At 42.6% G+C, this 21272-nt stretch overlaps 1 protein-coding gene across 6 annotated transcripts in view; it reads left to right on the plus strand.

The window, feature by feature from the left end:
• KLHL3 (kelch like family member 3) overlaps positions 1–21272 on the plus strand; it is a 115519-nt gene that overhangs the window by 43341 nt on the left and 50906 nt on the right. For 4 of the 6 annotated variants that reach the window (XM_053293703.1, XM_053293707.1, XM_053293705.1 and 1 more), the window contains 2 exons: positions 10527–10640; positions 17948–18054. In XM_053293703.1, coding sequence (XP_053149678.1) covers positions 10527–10640; positions 17948–18054 — 221 coding nt within the window. The remainder of the gene's footprint in view (positions 1–10526; positions 10641–17947; positions 18055–21272) is intronic. The other 2 variants (XM_053293709.1, XM_053293708.1) reach the window with 1 other exon arrangement.

Consider the following 21272-nt stretch of genomic DNA (forward strand, 5'->3'; position numbering starts at 1 on the left):
TTGCCACATTCCGGTCTGTGTCTCTGCATTGACCAATGATGGAAACAGGCCTGGCTGGGTTGTGTTTTATTGTGTGCAGAGAGTCAGGCCTTTGAAACCCGCACACTTGTATGCTAGCAGTGTACAAACTGAACACAGCATGTTGGTATTCAAATTTGTTACTCTTGAATATACCAGCCAATGAGTCTAGTAGGAAGATGGGATCAAGAAGAAAAAATTTGTTCATTGGTTTTAGTGAAGTTCTAATGTAATTGCAAGGGAGGTACCCTCAGCATTTATGAAGGTGCAATGAATAATCAGATTGATGGCAGCAAGAAAAACACACTAAGAAAATATAAGCTTTTCTCAAAGCATGACAAGTGCTGAATGAAGGCTTGGTTCTTCGACGTGGTCTCTGTGCTTTACACGATTGGGCTTTGTGCCTGTGCAGAGACCTCATCATAATATCTCTAAGCTTACTTCTCTCCCTCAAGGTCTTTTGGCAGTGGCCTTGCCCCTACCGATGATATGCACCTGCGCCGGCTTTCTCTCCTTCAGTCTGTTTTCGTCCATTTGGGATCTACACCATTTGGGATCGCTCTGAGCTTCCAATTCAATTCCCCATATAGTTACTCGCTTCTCTCCCTCTCTTTCGCTTTTGCTCCACTTTCTTTGCTTTGGTATTCTGTTGTGTTCTACATTTTGTGTTTTGTAAACTGCCCAGAGAACTTGCGTTTTGGGCAGTATAGAAAGATATTAAAAATTAATAAATAAATACATGTTTTCCTAGGTACCCCCCACCCTCGGGGTGACAGGGTGAATGGGCTGACAAAACCACATCCAAAGCCTAATTAAACAGGGTACCAGCTCCACATTATTATTTCTCGCAATAGACATCTGGCACTGCTGCAGAGCCCAAGACATCACCCTCACAGTGGTGCACATCCAAGGCGCTGCCAACACAAAAGCAGATCCCTTCAGCAGAGCACAATCAGAATCCCACGAATGGCAACTGTACACCTCTGTGCTCCAATCCCTATTCCACAACTGGGGTATCCTGGACATGGATCTCTTCACCTCACCCCAGAATCATCAGTGCCACAAATTCTGCTCAAGACCAGGTAGGGGCAAACATTCTCTGGCAGACACCTTCTCCAGTGGTTGTAAGGGACTGTTCACATATCTGTTCCTGCCAATTCCACTAATACCTTGGGTCCTCCTCAAAATACAAGAGGAACCTGATTGCATTTTGATAACGCCATGGTGGCCGAGAAGACTGTGGTTCACCCGCCTTCTGCTGTAAGTGGGCTGCCACTCCACACTGCCTCTGTATGCTCGCCTTCTCACCCAAGCGTCGGAGACTCCTTCATTCGGACATACACACACTTCAAGGTGTGGGGAATTCAGACTCCTTTCTGCAGGAGCTTCGATGAATCCTCACAGTGGCTAGAAAACCTGTAACAATGAAATCATATAATCACAAATGGAAATGCTTTCTAAGATTCCTACAGGTGAACAGCTTGACCTTGGCTAACTTGACCTCAAAAGAGAGATCCTCTTACCTGTTGCTCCTCAAAGAATCTGGTTTAAAAGTGTCTTCCCTGAGGGTCTACCTAGCAGCCATAATGGCCCATCCCCCCACTCCATGTGGTGGCCCTCATGATTTCAGGACCCCACCATAAGACAATTCCTGAAAGGACTGATGCATCTGTACCTGAATGACCCCATCGTGGTGTCTGCATGGCACTTGTCACTAGCGCTCTCCTGCTTGATGGCACCCCCTCTTAAACCCTTGGCTACAGCAGACTACATTCTAGTATCTTGGAAGGTCACCTTCCTTGTAGCCATCATGTCAGCATGAAGCATCAGTGAACTGCCAGCACTGGACCGCCCCCCCCCCCTTACCTCACCTTCCACAGAGACAGAGTGGTATTACGTCACGGCATCGCCTTTCTTCCCAAGGTGGTCTTGTTTCACTGCTCATATTACTCATTTTCTTCCCAGGCCCCAAGGACTCAGCACATTGCTGCCAACATTTTCTATATGTCAGACGTGCCTTGGTCTTCTGTGTCCACTGCATGGCTCAGTGGTGATAATCTCACTTGCTGTTTGTCACCTATGTAGGCCCCTGACACAGAAGTCAGGCTCTGCCCACATGCTGTCCCACTGGCTAGTCAACACTGTCCACCTGTTACGATATTATGAGAGCCACTGCCTGCGAGAGATTGGGCACACTCCACTAGAGTGGTCGCAATGTTGGCCACCTTTGACAGGGCAGTACCCTTGGATGTCATCTGCCAAGCTGTGACTTGGTCCATTTCTTATTCATTCATGCAGCACTATGCCCTGGATGTATGGGTTTGTAGGGATGCATCCTTCAGCACAGCAGTCTTACAAGCACTCTTCGCATGAACACCCACCTCTGGGTATAGCTTGCTATGTGCCTAATTATGAAAAGCACAGACAACATCAAAGAACAGGTTGCTTACCTGTAACTTTGGTTCGTCTAGTGGTCATCTGTGCTCTTGCATGCCCTCCATCCTCTCTTCAATAGTTCACCATATCAGTGGAGTTGGGGACTGAAGGAGGGAAAGCTGGTGCAGACACCTATCATCAGTAGGGGTGGGGCAACCTCTAAAAGACCTCGAGGGGGAGAGAGAAACTTGGAGAGATTTCAATGTGGTCTCTGTGCCAGGTGCAGAGCCCACTCGTGTAAGAGCACAGATGACCACTAGAAGAGCCAAAGTTACAGGTCAGCAACCTGTTTTAGAATGGTGGGAAAGCAGTTCCCTTTCTCACATATGCATGTGGACACTTGCCAGCATTCTGTTCCACTCTTCCAACATTCCATTGCACTTTAAAGTAGTAATATCAAGCTCAAATGGATTGGAGGGCCAAACTTGGCATCTAGCAGATGCCTAGGGACTATAATTTTGCACACCAAAACATTGCTGGTTTTGATTTGCAACCCGACCCAAATATATTACCTTTTCATACTTTGTGGGAGAAGAGAGAGCGAGAACGTGAGGCCTTTCCTTTTTAATAAGAACTTTTATTAAGAAGTAAACCAAAGAAGACAGAGACAAATCACCTTAAAGACAATATAAAACCAATCGTTATTCATAATAGAAAACCTCATTTTTCTAATTAATTACCTCAGTAAAGAGAAAATATCAAGAACAAGATAAAGCAAAAAAAAAATTCAGACTCTTAAAATTATAAATTCTAATCTGGTCAGCTTCTTGTGAGTTACATATCGAAAACACTAGAAGTCAAATCCAGAAAATGGGAACAGTCTCTTTTTCTAAATTTAAAGAGACATTTCTTAAGGAACTGCAGAGTGTTTCATCCCGGATACAAGGCCTAGACGCCAAATTTGATAGTTTCCGGATGGAGGTCACTTCAAGATTTGATGAGGTTACTCAAAACCTCACAGAACATGATTATCTTTCCTCTGAAGTTGCCAAAATACAAGAGGAAATAACAGCTGAGAAAATATCTGAGAAGCAGACTTTAGGCGATTAGAGAATCAAATTGAAATCCTGGAATCCCAGCAGTGATTATCTAATACAAAAATTCGTGGGCTAACAGAGGAATTTGGGAAAGGGGACCTTCGAGCTGCTGTTAAAACTTTGCTTCAGGAATACCTGGACTCTGAAAGCCCCTTGGACATTTAAGTTTACAGATTGAATTCAAGATACTCTCGGGAGAGGAAAGTTCCCAGAGATAGTTGGTTAAATTCTTAAGTAAAAATACCAGAGAAGCAATTCTTCAGGTGCAACGAAGGTCTCCTTTGGAATACCATAATACCCGTCTACAAATCCTTCTGGATGTTCCTATTGATATTCTATGTAAATGGCGTGAACTGAAATTTCTTACAACTGTCCTTCAAGAAAATAAAATAAATTATAGGTGGCGTATTCCCTTCTGTTTAGAAGTATTCTTGGATCATGGGGAAGCACAGATTTTCACTCCTTCAGATGCCACACATTTTTTAGAATCCTTACACATTCCGGATATGACAGCTTCGAACCAATCGGCTGATGATCTACCGCATATTGTTTAACAGTAGCCTTTGGACATGGTGGATTTTCCTAGGAAATTGATTTCCATAAACATTAATGGCTTAAATTCCACATCTAAACAAAAGATTTTCTTAAAATTGAAGAAAGAGTGGACATAACCTGTCTTCAGGATACACACATTAAGACAAGCAATGCCAATTTATTGACTTGTAAAGCATTGGGCCAATGTTTTGTTGCCTCTGGTTCTAAGAAGAAAAATGGTGTGGCAATTTATATCAAAAATTTGAACTGGTCTCTGGAGAAACAAATACAAGATGATTGTGGTCGGTTTATTATATTAAAATTTTGAACTACCCAGCAAAATAAAATTACCATTGCCTCTATTTATGCTCCAAATGATAATAAAGTCCAATTTTATCAAATACTTTCAGCTTTTGTTGGATACTGCAGAAGGTGAACTGTTAATCTCAGGTGATTGGAATGCTGTTCTCTCCCCATTAATGGACAAATTGGGTCAATATAAGCAGAATTCCGGAAAGCTGCCTAAGAATGTATTGGAATATATGAGAATTTTATCAATTGAAGATGCATGGAGAAATAAACACCCACTGGAGAGAGATTTTACTTTCCCCCCTCAACCTCATCAAACATACTCTAGAATTGACATGTGTATGTGAAACCAAGTCATTGCTATCTAGAATATATGACGTTGAAATTGTACCCTCAACCATATGCTGACCATAATCCATTGATAGTAAAATTCCAATACTTGGAAACTGGACAAAAGAGATGGAGATTGAATAACTTTCTTTTGCTACAAGAGAAAATTCTTCTGAAATGCAATGATGAACTGTTACATTTTTTCCAAAGAAATTAGCCACCTAATGTTTCTATTTTTTCCGTTTGGGACTCCAGCAAGGCTTTTATGAGAGGAATATTCATTTCTGAATCTTCCAAAAGGAAGAAAGAATTACAAATACAAAAAGACCGGATATTTAATGAATTATCCTATTTAGAAGCTCTTCACAAGACTAATCTTTCCCAAGATATTTGGCAAAATATTAGAGAACTTCGTAAGCAAATGGATCTTATAGAATCCAAAGAGACATTTAGGCACATGACTTACGTGAAACAGAGATATTTTGAGAACGGTAATAAACCAGATGAGGAGTTAGCATATCAGTTAAGAAAAGAACAGGAAAAAAGAATGATAACATCGGTTTGGAATGGCAAGGAATTTGTCAAATCATGAAATGTCTGAACAATTTGTACAGTATTATTCTAAACTATACAAAGATAAGAAAGATCTGGAGAAAATCAAATAATTCTTAGAGGAAGTACAGTTGAAGTCATTTTCAGAAGAACAGAGGAGCTGTTTAAATAAACCTATTTCCAGGGATGAAACCAGGGCGGCAATGAAAAAAAATCTTAAAAATAATTCTCCGGGTTCGGATGGATTATCTTCATTGTACTACAAAAAGTTTCAGGACAAATTAATTGGACACAAATTAATTGGAACTTTAACAGAAGTAATGAATGCAATATTATCTCATCACACCTTACTGGTTTCTTGGCAAGAAGCATTCATTTTCTTAATTCATAAAGGGAAAGACCCAACACGACCAGAATCATATAGACCTATATCCCTTTTAAATGTGGATTACAAAATTTTTACTTCAATCTTGGCGGCAAGATTAAGAAATTTCCTGTCTGAAATAGTCTGACCAATCTGGTTTCATCCCGAAAAGACTAATGAAAGATAATATATGTTTTGAATGCAATTGATAAAGTAACCACGACACATACAAAAGCAGCTATGATTTTCCTAGATGCTGAAAAAGCCTTTGACAATTTGGAATGGCCCTTCCTGTTCTCAGTGTTGGAAGAAATGAATTGTGGCCCTAATTTTTTTTATCCTGAATTCGTAGTATATACCAACAGCAATCAGCAAAAATTATTGTCAATGGATCCTTGTCTTCAAATTGTATCATCAATAAAGGTACTAGACAAAGATGTCCGCTTTCTCTTTTGCTGTTTATACTTGCTTCTGAACCTTTGGCAGCTAAAATTAGGCAAGAGCAGTGGATTCAAGGTATCAAAATAGGTGATTGTGAACATAAAATAAAACTATATGCCGATGATGTATTGCTTACTGTCATGCAAGTCAAAGACTCCTTGGATACATTCATGACATAGATACATCAGTACGGTTCAGTTTCTGGCTGTAAGATTAACAGAGATAAAACTCAGATCATGACATGGAATCTCTCAGAAGCAGAGATAGAATATTTCTCTAAAGTTTTAAGATTACGAGTAATGAAGAAGCCAATAAAATATTTGGGGATTAATCTTAAGAGGAGCAAGAAAGATCTATATATAAGAATAATTATGCTCCAATTTGGAAATCAATTATGGCTGATCTGGATAGATGGAAAAGGCTGACTCTAGCTTGGCTTGGAAGAATCTCTGCAGTAAAAATGAATGTATTACCTAAGATGAACTTTATTTTTCAAATGATCCCTATAAAGATAGACAACAAGATATTGAATAAATGGCAGAATCGGCTTAATTCATTCATTTGGAATTATAAAAAAACCAAGGATTCGATTTAAGGTGATGCAAGATTCCAAAGAAAGAGGTGGTCTTGGAGTTTCTGACTTGAAACTTTATTATCACACTAGAAACTTTACTTGGATTTTGAATTGGATTTTATCACCTTATGGAAGTTTTACTCAAATGGAGGAACTTGGTCTTAAGATTACATAATTACGTATGGATTTCTGGTTTGAGGAAAGATTTGGAGATACAACAACATACTATCTGACATAGTCTTTTTTATGTCTGGGATAAATATCAGAAAAGAATAAGTCCTAGATTATCACCTTTGGCCTCTATACTGAATGTTTATTTCCATGAAGAAGAATTTTCTTCTAAGAATAATTTTTGGCGAGGCGGTCTATACTCCTTACAAAGTTTGGCCCAGTATTTAGCTCTGGACAAATCAGTTTCTTCTAGGCAAACAACTCAACAAGCATCCTGGTTCCAACAAGCTCAGATCAGCTCAATAGTTCAGAAAGAGTTACAGTTACAGGGTGGGAAACTCAGAGATCTGACTGAATTTGAAGAATTAATCACCCGAAACACTGATCATTTATTAGGCAGAATTTATAAACTATTACTGAAGTATGAAGCAGAGACTGAGCAGATAAAAGGATGTATGATAAAATGGATGCAGAACTTTTAATAGATCGATCTATCTCTCTGATTGGGAATACCAATGGAAAAAGAATGTGAAATTTACTTTGTGTACCAATCTAAGGGAAAATTGGTATAAGATGTTCTTCAGATGGTATATAACTCCTTTGACTACTAATAAAATAGATGATTCTTTCTCTAAGAAATGTTGGAAATGTAACTCACATTTAGGTTCATTTTACCATATGTGGTGGAGTTGCGGTAAAGCTCAACGGTTCTGGAAACAAATTCATATGAAAATTGAACAAATCTTAGAAGTTAAGATTCCCTTTCTTCCAGAAATTTTTTAAAAAGTATGATAAAACCGTATATTCCTGCCAAATCAAACGAGTTGTGTTTATATATGATTACAGCGGCTAGGATTATTTATTTATTTATTACATTTATATCCCGCTCTTCCTCCAAGGATCCCAGAGCAGTGTACTATATACTTGAGTTTCTTCTCACAACAACCCTGTGAAGTAGGTTAGGCTGAGAGAGAAGTGACTGGCCCGGAGTCATCCAGCTAGTATCATGGCTGAATGGGGATTTGAACTCGGTTCTCCCCGGTCCTAGTCCAGCACTCAATCCCTTAAATGATTGGTTTTTGAAAGAGTGGGTCTATGCTTCAATTTCGAAAGTCTCAGCTTATGTACATGGTATGTCTACTGAATCATTCATGTCTGTTTGGGAACCCTTTATAAATTAGAATGGTCAAATGTGAGGCCTTTCCATCGACCTGCCTGCTGCAATTGAGGCCCTTTTCCTCTTGGCCTCCAAGAGTAACCAGCCATTTTGCAGGAGCGGAGAGTTTCTTTCCTCTGCCTGTTTGTATTGCATATTTTGTTGAAGCCTTGAGTTTTTCTGTTGGAAAAGAGAGGGGGTTGTAAACAAATCACTTGCTTGCCAAAATCCCTTCAGCAGCATTATTGCTGGGGTACATCAACTGTCAGCATCTTTCCCACCCATCCCAATTCTGCACACCACCTATGGCCCTCTGCACACCACTATTTTGCTACGTGCCACCCTTCAAAATCCTTTCACATGCCAAAATAGCTGTCCTAGTCTCGCCATCAGGAACATTCTTGTCATCTAAGCTGTCTTTTTCACTCACCAGAGAAAGTTTCTCCCCCCACATTCCACACCCCCTGCTTAGCAGCAAATGTTGACAAATTTCATATTCCTTAAGGGGTGAACTGCTAATTTAAATGGAAGGATGAGGGCGGGGTGTGTGCACTCATTTTAAAACATAGGAATAGTAGTTCTTGAAAGGCCAAATCCTCCCCCCACCATTTATTAAATAAAGCTTGAAGATGGTGCAGTAACTTCTGTGATGACCACTGGGGATTCCAAAGGCCCCTAAGCCTTATATTCGACTATCTTGCTTTAGAGTGGCCAAGAACCAACCATGCAGCTGGGAGCAGCAAGCTTGATTCTCAAAGCTGATAACATGAGGACAGCAAACAGATTCGGTCCCCTCAGTCCATCTCTTAACTTTCTCCTACATAAGTGACTGGCTGCCATCCATTCCTATGAGAAAAGAAAATAGCTGTATGGTGTGTTTGTGTGTGTTAAGTGTGGAGTCAAGGGTTCTGGCTGGTGGGTGAGAGTAAGTGACTAGTTGTGGAGGAAGAGTGAGAGCCTGTAACCAAAGGGTATTTGAGAGGGAAACAGCCCGAGAAATATTTCCGAGGAGGAATAGGATAGGAAAGCTGGAGTGGAAAGAGATGGGGCAAGGGGTTGGGACCCTACTTTTACCCTAGTCCCCTCATCTCATGGGCATTTTGCTGGTGTGTAGCCAGGAGTTGACACCGACTTGACGGCACACTTTTCCTTTAGTAAAGAGTAATGGAGTGACAGGAAGGATACTAGCAAATATTTTTGAGGAAATATCTGGCCTAATTTAAACATGATACCCAGCATGTAATCAAAGTTGACCAATGTGGTATTCCACATACCCCATGCTTTGCTTAAACTGGATTGCCTTGTCTGTGCTGGCAGTGTTATCACAGCAGGGATCCATGGCCTGCCATGTGCAGTAGCTGAGTGCTTAGTTTAAAACATGGAGCTCTCTATGTGGAAGGCTGCACGGGTAACTTCTTGCTTGCCCACTGTACACTTACATAGGCCTCTCTCTTGAGAGAATGGTTCAGTTAGCTTTCTCCTTTGAGGAAGTGTTTACATACAGATATATGGGCAGTGCTGTCAATGAATGTATTTTTTGTTTAGAAAAGAAACTGGTTTGGCAAGGGTTTTTTTGTTTTTGTTTCTAGGTTAAGTGGAAGAAAAGCATTGCCTTTAGATTTGTAATCAGTCCTTTGGATTTAAAAAAACACTACCGCTTCTACTCAAATAAGTTCAGGCATTTCCAATGAAATGAGTCTGGCGGCCTTATTCAAGGTCCATTTCACTTGACTTAACCATAACTTTTAACTGAAAGCTAAATGGCTGATTTTGGTGCATGCAGCGGGGTGGCTGTGTCCTGTTGTTTTCAGTGCATAACAATGGCTTACTGTGCCATCATAAAACTTTCAGAAATATGTGCAGCTATTGTAAAATTAGTATTTGGATGTGTGGTGAAGAGAAGGCATCTGACTGTGTTCTCACATGTTAAACCACTTTTAAGGTAGCATGAATTGACCTTAAGACTTACTAAAAGCATTCTTTGGGTTGCTTTGTACGTCACATGGTAGAGATAGAGGATGTGTTAGTGACTTTTGTGGTGGAATTATGCATTTGGACAATACTTGGAAACCTAGAGGAAGCCTGATTCATTTGTGTATCCTCCATTCCTGCTGTGTGTCATTCGCTGGCTTATCCTGGTTTAACAAAGTATATTAGCTGCTGCAAATCAGTTGTGAATCCAGTATGACTTGTGTCTGTTATAAGGTGATATATTTTATTCTCTCAACATTTTTTTAGAAGTGGGTAGAGTTATGTGGGTGTCTCATTGGAGACTTTAAAGCCCATCTCCAGTGTTCAGAAATACTGGTCTTGGCAAAGAACGTGTGCATGTCTTCCTGGCACATATTTCACATAGTTACATAAAAGGCATTCACTTCAGCATAACTGAGATCTTTCAAAAGCCTACTCCAGTTACACTTCACACACATAGAATGGACAGCTGGACATGCCAGATAAAATCTTGTAACCTTGTCGTGAAAGATGCTAATGATTGAGATAAGGATTTTGTGTAGCTTATTCGGTCACTTTTGTCTTGGATCTTGATCATAAATAAAAGGGATAAGTGTTAACTTTCTTTCTTTCTTTCTTTCTTTTTCTCTTCAGCAGCAAGCGGTCCCCTCAGCCACCTGAGGCAGATGCAGATAAGGACCAGCGAACAGTAACCTTCAATCCATGTCACATGGGAAAGGCATTCAAAGTCATGAATGAATTAAGGAGGTATTTTTTTGTGTTTGCATCTTGCAATTATCACACTGGTTAGTTGGAACTGGTTGACATCTAAGCTACAATTCTACTTTTAAAATGTAGAAAGAGGCCTATTGCCTTTTGAGGCAAGGTCTAATAAGTAATGTTTGAAGTTCCACATTTTTGTGAGTTGGGTACTTCCCACACCAGCATTGCCCCTTCATTGGGATTATTCATTTATTCGTTCGTTCATTCAATTTCTGTGCCACCTTTCATAAGAAATCCCAAGACATTGTACAAAAATTAAAACAATAAAGCCCCATAAAATCATATTAAAATCAGTTAAACAAAAATGGATGCTGGTGTGGAAAGTACTTATATGAGCCAAATGACCCCTTGATCCAAATATTTGAACTGGGCTGGAATTCTCCTTCAGTAAGAGTCAAAACAGCTCACAGATTATTCAGCAGAAGCAAACAATTATATTTAATACGTTTGCAGACCTTTGCTTCTTTTTGTCCTTCATGCACGTATAGCTACTGCTCCTTTGCTTAAAAACAAAAAAGTCCTATTCCTACCAGCATCTTCAAAATATTTCCTGAGTAAAATAATCTTTCTTTAAACAGAGGGTGACTTCAATGCACACTTTTACTTGGCACAAATTTATGAAAGAAAAGTATTTTAAAATCAGTAATGCATTATTACAGGTATTAAGACACCTACATCTAATTGTACAGGAAAAAATGCTAGTGTGCTACTTGAGTTCTGTTTGACTGCCAACCCTCCTACGTTCTAATTAAAATTTTCACGTTAGCAGAGAGAACTCTTGGCTGTGCCCTCTTCCAAATGTGCATGCATGTTTAGGTTGTGTTTTTTCTAGTATTCAAAGGTAAATGCTAAATGTGTTCTGTTTTTAGATATTGCAAAATCTTGTCCAGTCCAATTTTGACCCAGCACATTGTACACTGCAGCAGGGTGGTGGTGATTATAAACAGCTCTGTTAATAATCACTTTAGAAATTAATCTTTATATGTGAGTTGCTATGTTCATGTGTGATCTATTTCAGAGCAAAATCTGCACATCTGTCAATGTATATTTTTAGCAGTGTTGCAAATTAATCCATAACACCTCTGGGCCAATATTGGCAAGATATGGTGATGTATGAAAGCGCATTAAAAATTGTAAATAGGACATCCATTCCTTGTCATGTGATGAGATGCAATTTCTTACGCACACACAAGGAACAGAAGTGCATGTATGTGTGTGCCCATCTGTCTGGTTCATAATGCATATTATTATTCATATCTGCCTATGAGCATTCCATGTGAAATATGAATCAAGGATCTGTAACGCTTTAGGGAAAATTCTGTGTGCTTTTTCATTCAATACCTGTTTTACTTTTTATATGAAAGGGAACATTTATTGAAGTGTATGTCTCCTTAAAATTATATGCCAGTGTGTGTCTTAAGCTTGTGAATGTGCCCATGAATCAGTTGGGTAACTCTTAGTGCATTTAAAACATTTGTTTATGCAAACAAGTTGAAGCAAACCACTCTTTGCTCCAATGTTTTGTCATAATCCTTACTTTAGTGATTATTTTAGTCTTATGTGTGGTCGTTCCTAAGAGGTAGTCCTGGAGAACCTGATCGATGCCAAAGCAGCCTTGTTGGGGTAGCTCAGGAATTTGTGGCTGCCATGACAATCATAGTGTTGTTTCAGTGTGTCATTGGCCTAACGTGTTATAGGCTACACTGCTGTGTTCATAAGGGCAGGAGGATTGTGGTCCAGTTTGTGGAAGGTTGCCATGTAACTATCTTGTTGACCTGGTGACATGTGGCTGCTTCCATTCAGAGGTCCAGGAAGTGATAAATAACTTCCAAAGAGGAGAGAGTGGTCCTGGCCATGTTGAGAAGTAGCTGCAAGACCTCTTCTCCCCCGCCATCTTTTTTTTTTTGAAGGCCTCCCTGAAGCCTTAAGATCATTCCAATTACATGGGTATATAAATATACCCTTTTGGGGCAAAGTGCCTGAGCAGGTGGTTGCCATTCAACTCTAGTCACTCTGGGATGATACTGATTATCTGGATCAATTTCAGTTTCACACTAAAACAGCTTTGGCCTCAACAACAGATGACCTAAGCTGGGAGAAAGGCAGTGGGAGATGATCTCTCAGTAGTGTTTCTGCTGTTCAGATTCTCCATGATTGACCATGATATACTCCTGGGTCAGCTGTCTAGGGTAGATATGACGGAGGAGCTTTCCATTCCAATGTGGGTAGTTATTTCCAGAAGATAGTGCTGGGGAACTGTTGCTCTTTGCTATGGCAACTATGCTACAGTCTGCTGAAGAGATCTATTCTGTTGCCCATGCTGTATAAACATCCTGCTGAGTGAGGTTACCAGGTGTTTGGGTGTGGTATTGTCAGTACACTGATGACACCAGCTCTGTTTCTTCTTTTCATCTAACTTGGGCGAGTGTGCTCAGCTTTGATCCTCCTGCAGATGTTGGTCTACAACTCCCATAATCCTTGGCTATTGTCCACTGTTGCTGGGGATTATGGGAGCTGTAGTCTAAAAACAGCTGGGGGGGGTCAAAGTTGAGCAGGCCTGAACTTGGGTGAACCTGTGGAAGTACCGGGTTGCTACCTTGGATCAATTATGGGATCCCTGGGATCAGTAAACTGAAGCTGAATTCTGACAAGATGGAAATGCTGTTGGTGGGTGGTTCATCTGGGCTGTTTGGGCATTGGCCTGTTTTCGATGGGGTTGCACTCTCCTTGAAAAACCAGGTCTCTAGTTTACAGGTCTCAAATCTGGCAATGTTAGTGGAGACCCAAGTGGCTTCATTGGAATGAAGCACTTCTTACCAGCTTTGGGTGGTATGCTGACTGTGAGCTCTCCTGGGCAGAGAGCCTGGGTACAACGATCCACACTCTGATTAACATCCCAGTTGGAGTGTTATAATGTGCTGTATGTGGCGCTGCACTTGATTAGGATTGATTAGGAAACGAATTCAAAACAAAGTTGGGTTTACTGAATGGGTGTGTGCAGTATATCTCCCCAGAGCCGAAACAACTTCACTGACTCGCTGTGTCTTTCCAGACCTAAGTCAAGGTATGGATTATTACCTGGCTTAGACCTAGAGAGGGACTCCAGTTGATCTTGACATCTGTTGACACTTGACCCATGTCAATGGATGTTGAGATCAGCTTTAGGGTCCCCCTCCGGGTGCAGTGGGTGGGAAATTGAGACGGTTTTCTCTGTGGTAGTGCCCCACCTAGGGAATTCTCTGCCTAGGGCACTCCACCTGGCATAAAGTTTGTTTTCTTTCCAGTGCCAGGTAAAGACCTTATTTGCCCAGGCCTCTTCGATTGCTTCAACTGGTTTTACACTGCTGTATGCCGTGGGCTCTGTTTTAATTTGTGTAATTATTGTAAGCTGCCCTGGGAGGTTTTTAAGCTGAAGAGCAAGACAGGAAAATAGAGGATTTATAGGATGGGTGGTCCACCTGTGGCCCAGGTGGTGAGGCTTTGTGCCATTCTTGAGCGGGAAGTTATATGTGTCAGCTATGCAAACAAAGGAAGGGCTACTCTTTGGCCTGCCTGTGTCACACTAGGCTGCTGCCTGTCCTATGGCTCGAGAGACTAAAAATAAGACCACACTAAAATGCAAGGGGCTGCATATGTATGGTTAAACACAGTAGTTTGCACTATAATATTTCCGATTGTGACTTGTGGCAGCTTAAGGGAAAAAATGTGGACTGTGGCCAGAGTATAGTATTCTTTAGAGGTAGCTGCAGTATTGCTCCTTGGCTAGCTCAGTCAGGGTGCCCTTTTGAGGTTCTGGCAGCAGTATGGAAGCCACTTTGCCATCGTCTTGTTCTGTGGTACTGCTGTCATGTTTAAAGGCTTTCCACCATTTTGGCTCACTGGGCAAGATTGCCTGCTAGTAACCCACTGCCCATATGGCAGTGGGCCTTGAAACATTCTGCAGTGCTATGGAACGAACACCCAGGAAAAAGTGGCTCCCATACTGTTGTTGCCCAAGTAATGCAAAAGCAAAACAAACAAGCACCAGAATTATGTAGGGAAATGAGAAGTTCCTTGTTCTCTTGGAACTGTAAATGCTTTCACCTCTGCTGGTAAAGAACCTGAGGGGACTAGAGTATGGTTGTTTGTGTGCCTGAGCACTTGGCTGCCTGAATTTTGTAGGGATTCACTGAGATGATGATAGATAGATTATTCCTTTTGTAACTTGAGTGCAGAAGGGAATAATGGGTGAGAGAGTGACAGCACTTCGCTTAGTAGAAGCTAATGGCTTGTGCTGTGCATGGTGTTCTTCTAAACATACAAGACTACAGCTGCCCTCAAGCCTCTGGTGTGTCTGTCTCTCTCCCCCCACACTCCCCTTGCATGCTTATTGCCAGATTTTGCTTTCAGTTCCCCGCTGCTGCTGTTAAAACTAAATTGTGGCATTTGCTTGAATGCCTTGAATTGCTTTTTAAAATTTTTTTTAAAGAAAGGCTGATTTCCATGGCAATATTGCATGCAGAGCGAGTGGGGACCAGTGAGAACTTAGCATTGTTGGGCACTCTTCTTTACTTCCCCCACCCCTCCCTTTGAATGCCTCCAGTAAATTAGTCTGTGGGTACTGGGCATCTTTCATAGAGGTGACGTGGCCATGGGCCCTTTTTTGATGGTAAGACTTTGGACATGGCCCACTTATTTCCCCACCAAATGTACAGTATATGGTTGTAGGCACTGCATATATTTATAAATGCAGGTGCTGCTCCTTGTCTACTTGGCCTGGAGTCCTTGGGCTGGGTTCGTTACTGACAGTAGTGGTGGTTGTTTCCTTTTGTTTTCCCACTCATGGGGAGTTGGACCCCTGGCCAGGTGTCCCTCCTTCGAGTGGTTCGGGTGGTTTGCCTAGGGGCAATGCTTGGTGGCCTTTTTAGTGGAGAACAGACAGCAGGCTTCTGCGGTGTCTCAGCCTAACGGGTACATGTACATAGTATACATGTACTAGACTCGGCTGCAGGGAACACCTCAGCGGCTTGAGACTTGTGCATTTGTTCAGGCTTCCGTACTGTCTGCGAGAGGATATTGGGTCTCGCTGTACACCACATTGCCCCCGCCCACAGTGGACTGATTCCTGCTGTAATTCTGCTCTTACTCTAGCCTGTCTCTACTGCTACTCAGTCTGGGATGTGTCAGGCAGAATGACAGTGTCAGGTTCCTTTTTGTTCAGTGCCTTCATGCAATGGATGCCCAGAGGGCTTTAAGTGATGCCCAATGGGGCTTCTGCACCTGCCCACCCAATCTTTTTGCTGTCCCCTTGCATGGAGGCAGTGAGCAAAGCAACCAAGGAGTTCTGTGGCTATGGTGGAAGCAGGTTGCAAGGCATCTTTTTCTCCCAGTGCAACATGGTTGGCTCTCTTCCTCCCCAACATCTCCATTATCAATACATGTGGTCTAGCCTCTTCTTTTGAGCACATTCCAGGAAGCTTGAGGCTAACTTGTATGTCCAGAGGTTCAGGGGAGGGCAGGCTAAAGGAGTCCACAGAGCCAGTCTCCCTGCTATGCCACCAAGCCGTGGCTATTGTGCAAAGGAAACAAAATTGCAGGCCCTCCATTCCAATTTTATTTAAAAACTAATAATGGAATATTTCTGGAATTGAGACACCTACACATAATTACAGAGGACAATTCTTTTGGGTTTTAGAGAAGCTGTAGATATAAATATCTTCAGCTCAGTACCCATCAAATGGGCTACTTTTTAAAAAATGTGTCTGCTGTTTTGCATCTTAAACTTACCCTTGGTTGAAATAATATTCAGAAACTATCAAGTTTGTTTACACTCCAGAATTTGCTCCTCTTGAATTAATGTTTACAGAATAGCATGTAATGCTACATTTAGCCCCCACTGAGTTGAAGCTTTTATTAAAGCAAACATTTGATAGTCGTGTGTGTGTGTGTGTAAGCTTTCCTTCCCTGTCTCCTCACTTCCAATTTTTATGGCCATCTGAACCCAGTGGATACCTGGTGGCACTTCATTCTATTCCCACTCCTCTTCTCCCATGCTGTATTCTCCAAGAACCTTGCTCTGTGTAATGTTTTCAGATTTAGAAATGATAAAATTGCTATATTGAATGTGATGGAACTGCTGTTTAAGTTTATACCTGTCCCTTACTTTCCAAAGGTTCCAATTATTTAAATATGGTGTGTGTCCTCTCTGCGAGGCTCTGTTAACTTGCATGGTGGGGGCGTTAGGGCGGCAGGACCTAGCTCCTATTTATCTTGCATGCTCCCTTTGGATAACTGATAACCGTTGTGCCTTGAAAGCATAGCCTGGGTATTGGCACCTAGGCCACCTGTGAAGTAGGAAATGGAACTGATTATTTACATGGAGGAACTGGTGCAGATTAATGGAATTGTGCCCAAAGCCACACAGCTAAATGAACTGTAAAGGAAGACAGAAGCCATCTGGCAGTATAAGTACTTTCACCCATCAGGATCATTTACAAGTCTGTGGTGAGAGCTGGAGGGAATCCGATTTGCTCAAACTAGCCATGACTGTGTATACATGTGTTCATATTCTGCAGATTTTAGTCTCCGCTCCTAATATACCAAATTTAACTAACCATGCTGGTGTCTATAAAGTTACAATCTTGAAATAATAAAAAGAGGACTGTGTTCTGTGACTTTAGTGATCTGAACAAATTTCTTTTTGACACAGGGGAGAACTGGCAACCTAGATACAGAGGATTCAGCCTTTTCTGCTTCTCATACCATTTGTTACAATGGTATGAGGAGCAGAAAATTTGCCAAGTTTATTATGTAGACTTCCTGCTCCTCCCCTTCTGATTACTATTGAAGCTTAAACAATCTGGATCTTTTATCCAGATAGGAACATAGGAAGCTGCCATATACTAAATCAGACCTTTGGTCCATCTAGCTCAGTATTGTCTTCACAGACTGGCAGCAGCTTCTCCAAGGTTGCAGGCAGGAATCTCTCTCAGCCCTATCTTGGAGATGCTAGGGAAGGAACTTGGAACCTTGTATGTTCCTCCCAGCACGGCTCCATCCCTTAAGGGGAATATCTTACAGTTCTCACACATGTAGTCTCCTATTCATATGCAATTGGGGCAGACTCTACTTAGCTAAGGGGACAAGTCATGCTTGCCACCACAAGACCAGCTATCCTCCACAGATAGAACAATCTGGATATTTTATCCAGCTGCAGAAGAGTTGTCAAAGGAAACATGATTGTTTTCAGTGTGCATGTAGAAAACACAGTGTGGGTATATGTTCTCAAACTCTTATTTTTGGTGTTTCCACAGTAAGTGCCTTCTCTGTGATGTGGTGATCGTTGCTGAAGATGTTGAGATTGAAGCCCATCGTATTGTGCTGGCAGCCTGCAGTCCATATTTCTGTGCAATGTTTACAGGTGACTTTGTGCTTCTAAGCAAAGAACCATTACTCCTTAGTGTATATTTAGAACCAAAGGTATGCTGGGTGCTGCTACTTGGGATTTGTATCTCAGGATGCAAATTTCAAGACGCAGGTGAATTCTGTTCTAGGTAACATCCATTCTTCTTTGTGGTCTCTGTGCATCACACATAGGATTTACGCCTGCACATATCCACCATCCGGAAACTTCTAAAGCTTTAAAGAGCGGGAAAACTGGCTCCCCCTCTTTGACAGCTTGCGTCATTCCCTCAGTCTTTTGTTGACTGCTGCAGCTACAACACCTCTGGCTGTCTTCTGCTTTGCTGTCTGGGTCTACACAGTGTTTGTTCGTATTAGTAGAAAAATTTCCCCCCTTCTATTTTGTTGTGTTTTTATTTCCTACCAATCCTTCTGTTCATTTCTGCCTTTCGCATTTTGCTTTTTTTGATTATATCGTGCTCCCTGCGCTCCTTCGCTGGACCACTTATGGCCACAAAAATCAGTTGTAAAAAATGCTTGCAGTGTGCCTCCAAGCTTCCTTCGTCAGACGGCCACTCCCTGTGCTTAGCCTGCTTGGGGGAAACACACCGCATGGATCTCTGCTTGGTCTGCCGGGACTTTACAAAGCAGACCCACCGTAATTGGACTGCTCTCCTTCAGGCGTTGCCGTGGGAAAGAGCTCTCTTAGCGAGCTCTTCGATCAAGGGGGTTTCGAAAAGTTTGGTTCCTGCTCTGTGTTCTCTCCCCTCTATGGAAGGACCTTGGTCCGATTTGAATATGCAGGCTGCCCCCGGCTTACCACCTCGCATGCCCATGCCCCTGGCATTTTCCTCGGCTGCCGTGCTGCCCACCTCCTCCATTCCAGTGCTGCCGGGACCAAACATGCTGCTTATACCTCAGCCTGAGTTGTCAGCCCCGGCTGCTCCTCTTCCTCCTGTCTTCGTTACTGGTCTGCTGTTTCCCAGCCCGAGCAAGGAGCCATCTTCTTTCCAGGTGGGGAAGGTCTCACGAAATCGAAAAAGGGGGTGGAGTCTAAATCGGGCTCGACAGGGGAGCCAAGCAAGACAGCGAAGGGGGATTTGCTGCTCCCTGCTCAATCCCAGCACAGTCTTCAGGCTTGGTACTGATGGAAGCTTCATCGGTATTGAAGTGGAAGAAAAAGAAGAAAGTGAAAGTTGCAGTTCCTGCAGCACTGCCTCAGGAACAAAAGTAGGGCAAGAAGAAAAGGAAAACTAAGCATTTGACACCCATGCTTTCAATGCCTGTCCCAATTCTGCCTTCTGCCTCACCTGAAACCGAACGGTCAGAGCCAGAGTATGTGTTATCTAAAGCTGACCCTCTCAGCGACAATTCAAGCACCAGGTCATGTGGTATTCGGAGTAGGAGTCTAAGCATCTCCTCTAAGAGATCTAGGCATAAAAGGTGCAGAAGTTACTTGTGGGACAGTTTGTACTCCCCAAAAAGGCACCCAGCTTCAAAGAGTCATAGGCACTCTTCCTCCCCTGATGACTCATCTCAGAGGGGAGAGGACCCAGATTACTATTATGTTGACCAACTTCGTGCCCCTAGTAAACGCTACATGGCATACTAGGATAGTTACACACCGGATCATCGCTACCCCTTATTTTATTCTGTCACACTGTGGGTATGCGAAAGATGCTTGTTGTGACGCTCGCTATCATCATGAACGATTTCGTGGATCGAAAAGATGGCGTTGGTCCAGGTCAAGGTCTGCCTCTGGTTCCCCACCTAGACCTAGATCCTGCTCTAGGTCCCCATGCATGCCGCCTGATTGGGGAGATTTGGGCAAAAGCCTCCAGTGCGTAATGATGTGCCAGTGCCAGTCCTGGTACCTGTGGTCCTGCTACCTATGCTGGTTCCACAGTCTGTTGGTCCAGCCCCCAGGCTACCTGTAGCTCTAGAACAGCCGTTACCTTCTCAGCCTCCACCACAGAATCCTACACAGAGGACTTGGATCGATCCTCAGATACCAGTTCGGCTCCATCAGACTCAGAGGAGTCCAAAGGTAGAGTGCCCACTCCTGTCACTGAAGACAGTGCGCAGGAGTTGGTGGAAGGCACTTCACCAGAGGAATCAAAGCGCTATGCAGAACAGTTGATCTGTATAGCGACTTCTTTGGGCGTAGTACTTCACCAACAGTCTTCTCAGCCCGAGGATCCCATTTTTCAATTAATTCAGATGGAGTCCCATGTCCCAGTGGCCCTCCCTCTCATTCCCACTCTTGCCCAGGTGGTCAAGATGTCATGGGAGAAGCCTGCCTCTATCTCTGCAACTTCAAAAAACTGGAAAATATGTATACGATTCAGCCAAAGGACGTGGTTTTTCTAATGAAGCATCCTGTTCCAAATTCAGTGGTCATAGACTCAGCTCAGTCGCACAACAAACATCAATTACTCAGTACTTCTGTGGACAGGGAGGGCAAGAAGTTGGACTCTTTAGGGGGAAAAATTGTGCTCTACGTCTGGTCTCCTAGTGCAAGTTGCTAACCACCAGGCTTGTTGAGAGCCTTACCAGCATTTTATCCTGGAGAAGCTAGCACCCTTTCTCCAACAAGACCAAATTGATGCTGCCCTAGTTGTCCTGAATGAGGGCCTCCGTGTAGCTAAGCAGCAGCTACACTCCTCTAGGCATTGTACCAATTGTGGTTTGCGTTCTGTGGTGTCTGCAGTTGCCCTGAGACATGCATGGCTGCAGTCTTCTTTCCTATCACTAGAAACCAGACCATGCATAGAAGACTTGCCCTTTGTTGGGGAGGCTTTGCTCGGAGTTAAGACCGATGACACACTCGAAAGAGTTCAGAAGCTACACGCTATGGCAAGATCAATGGGCTTTCTCCCAGTCTTCCACATCCACTTCCAACACTGCGAAGCGGAAGCCATGGCAGTGCTACTCAGCCTAGACAGTCCTTCTCCTGCACAGGAGATTCCTTTTGCCAGCAGCAACACTTCTAGCACCACAGGCCCTTCAGTTCTTGCTCTAACTTTAAGCCCCAATCAGCCATCAGGCTGAAAGCATCTTACCCCAAGTTACAATGACACCTCTGTGCAGCAGCTGCTATTGGAGTTTTACCAGGCATGGAGAAAAATAACATCAGATCCTGGGTCCTTGCCATTGTGAGGAATGGATACAGGATAGAATTTGTCTCTTTGCCCCTTTTTGGGGAATCTGCACCACGCCCCGTCTCATTATCTCGTG

The sequence above is a fragment of the Hemicordylus capensis genome, chromosome 2 (genome assembly GCF_027244095.1).
Source record: "Hemicordylus capensis ecotype Gifberg chromosome 2, rHemCap1.1.pri, whole genome shotgun sequence".
NCBI classification, from domain to species: domain Eukaryota; kingdom Metazoa; phylum Chordata; class Lepidosauria; order Squamata; family Cordylidae; genus Hemicordylus; species Hemicordylus capensis.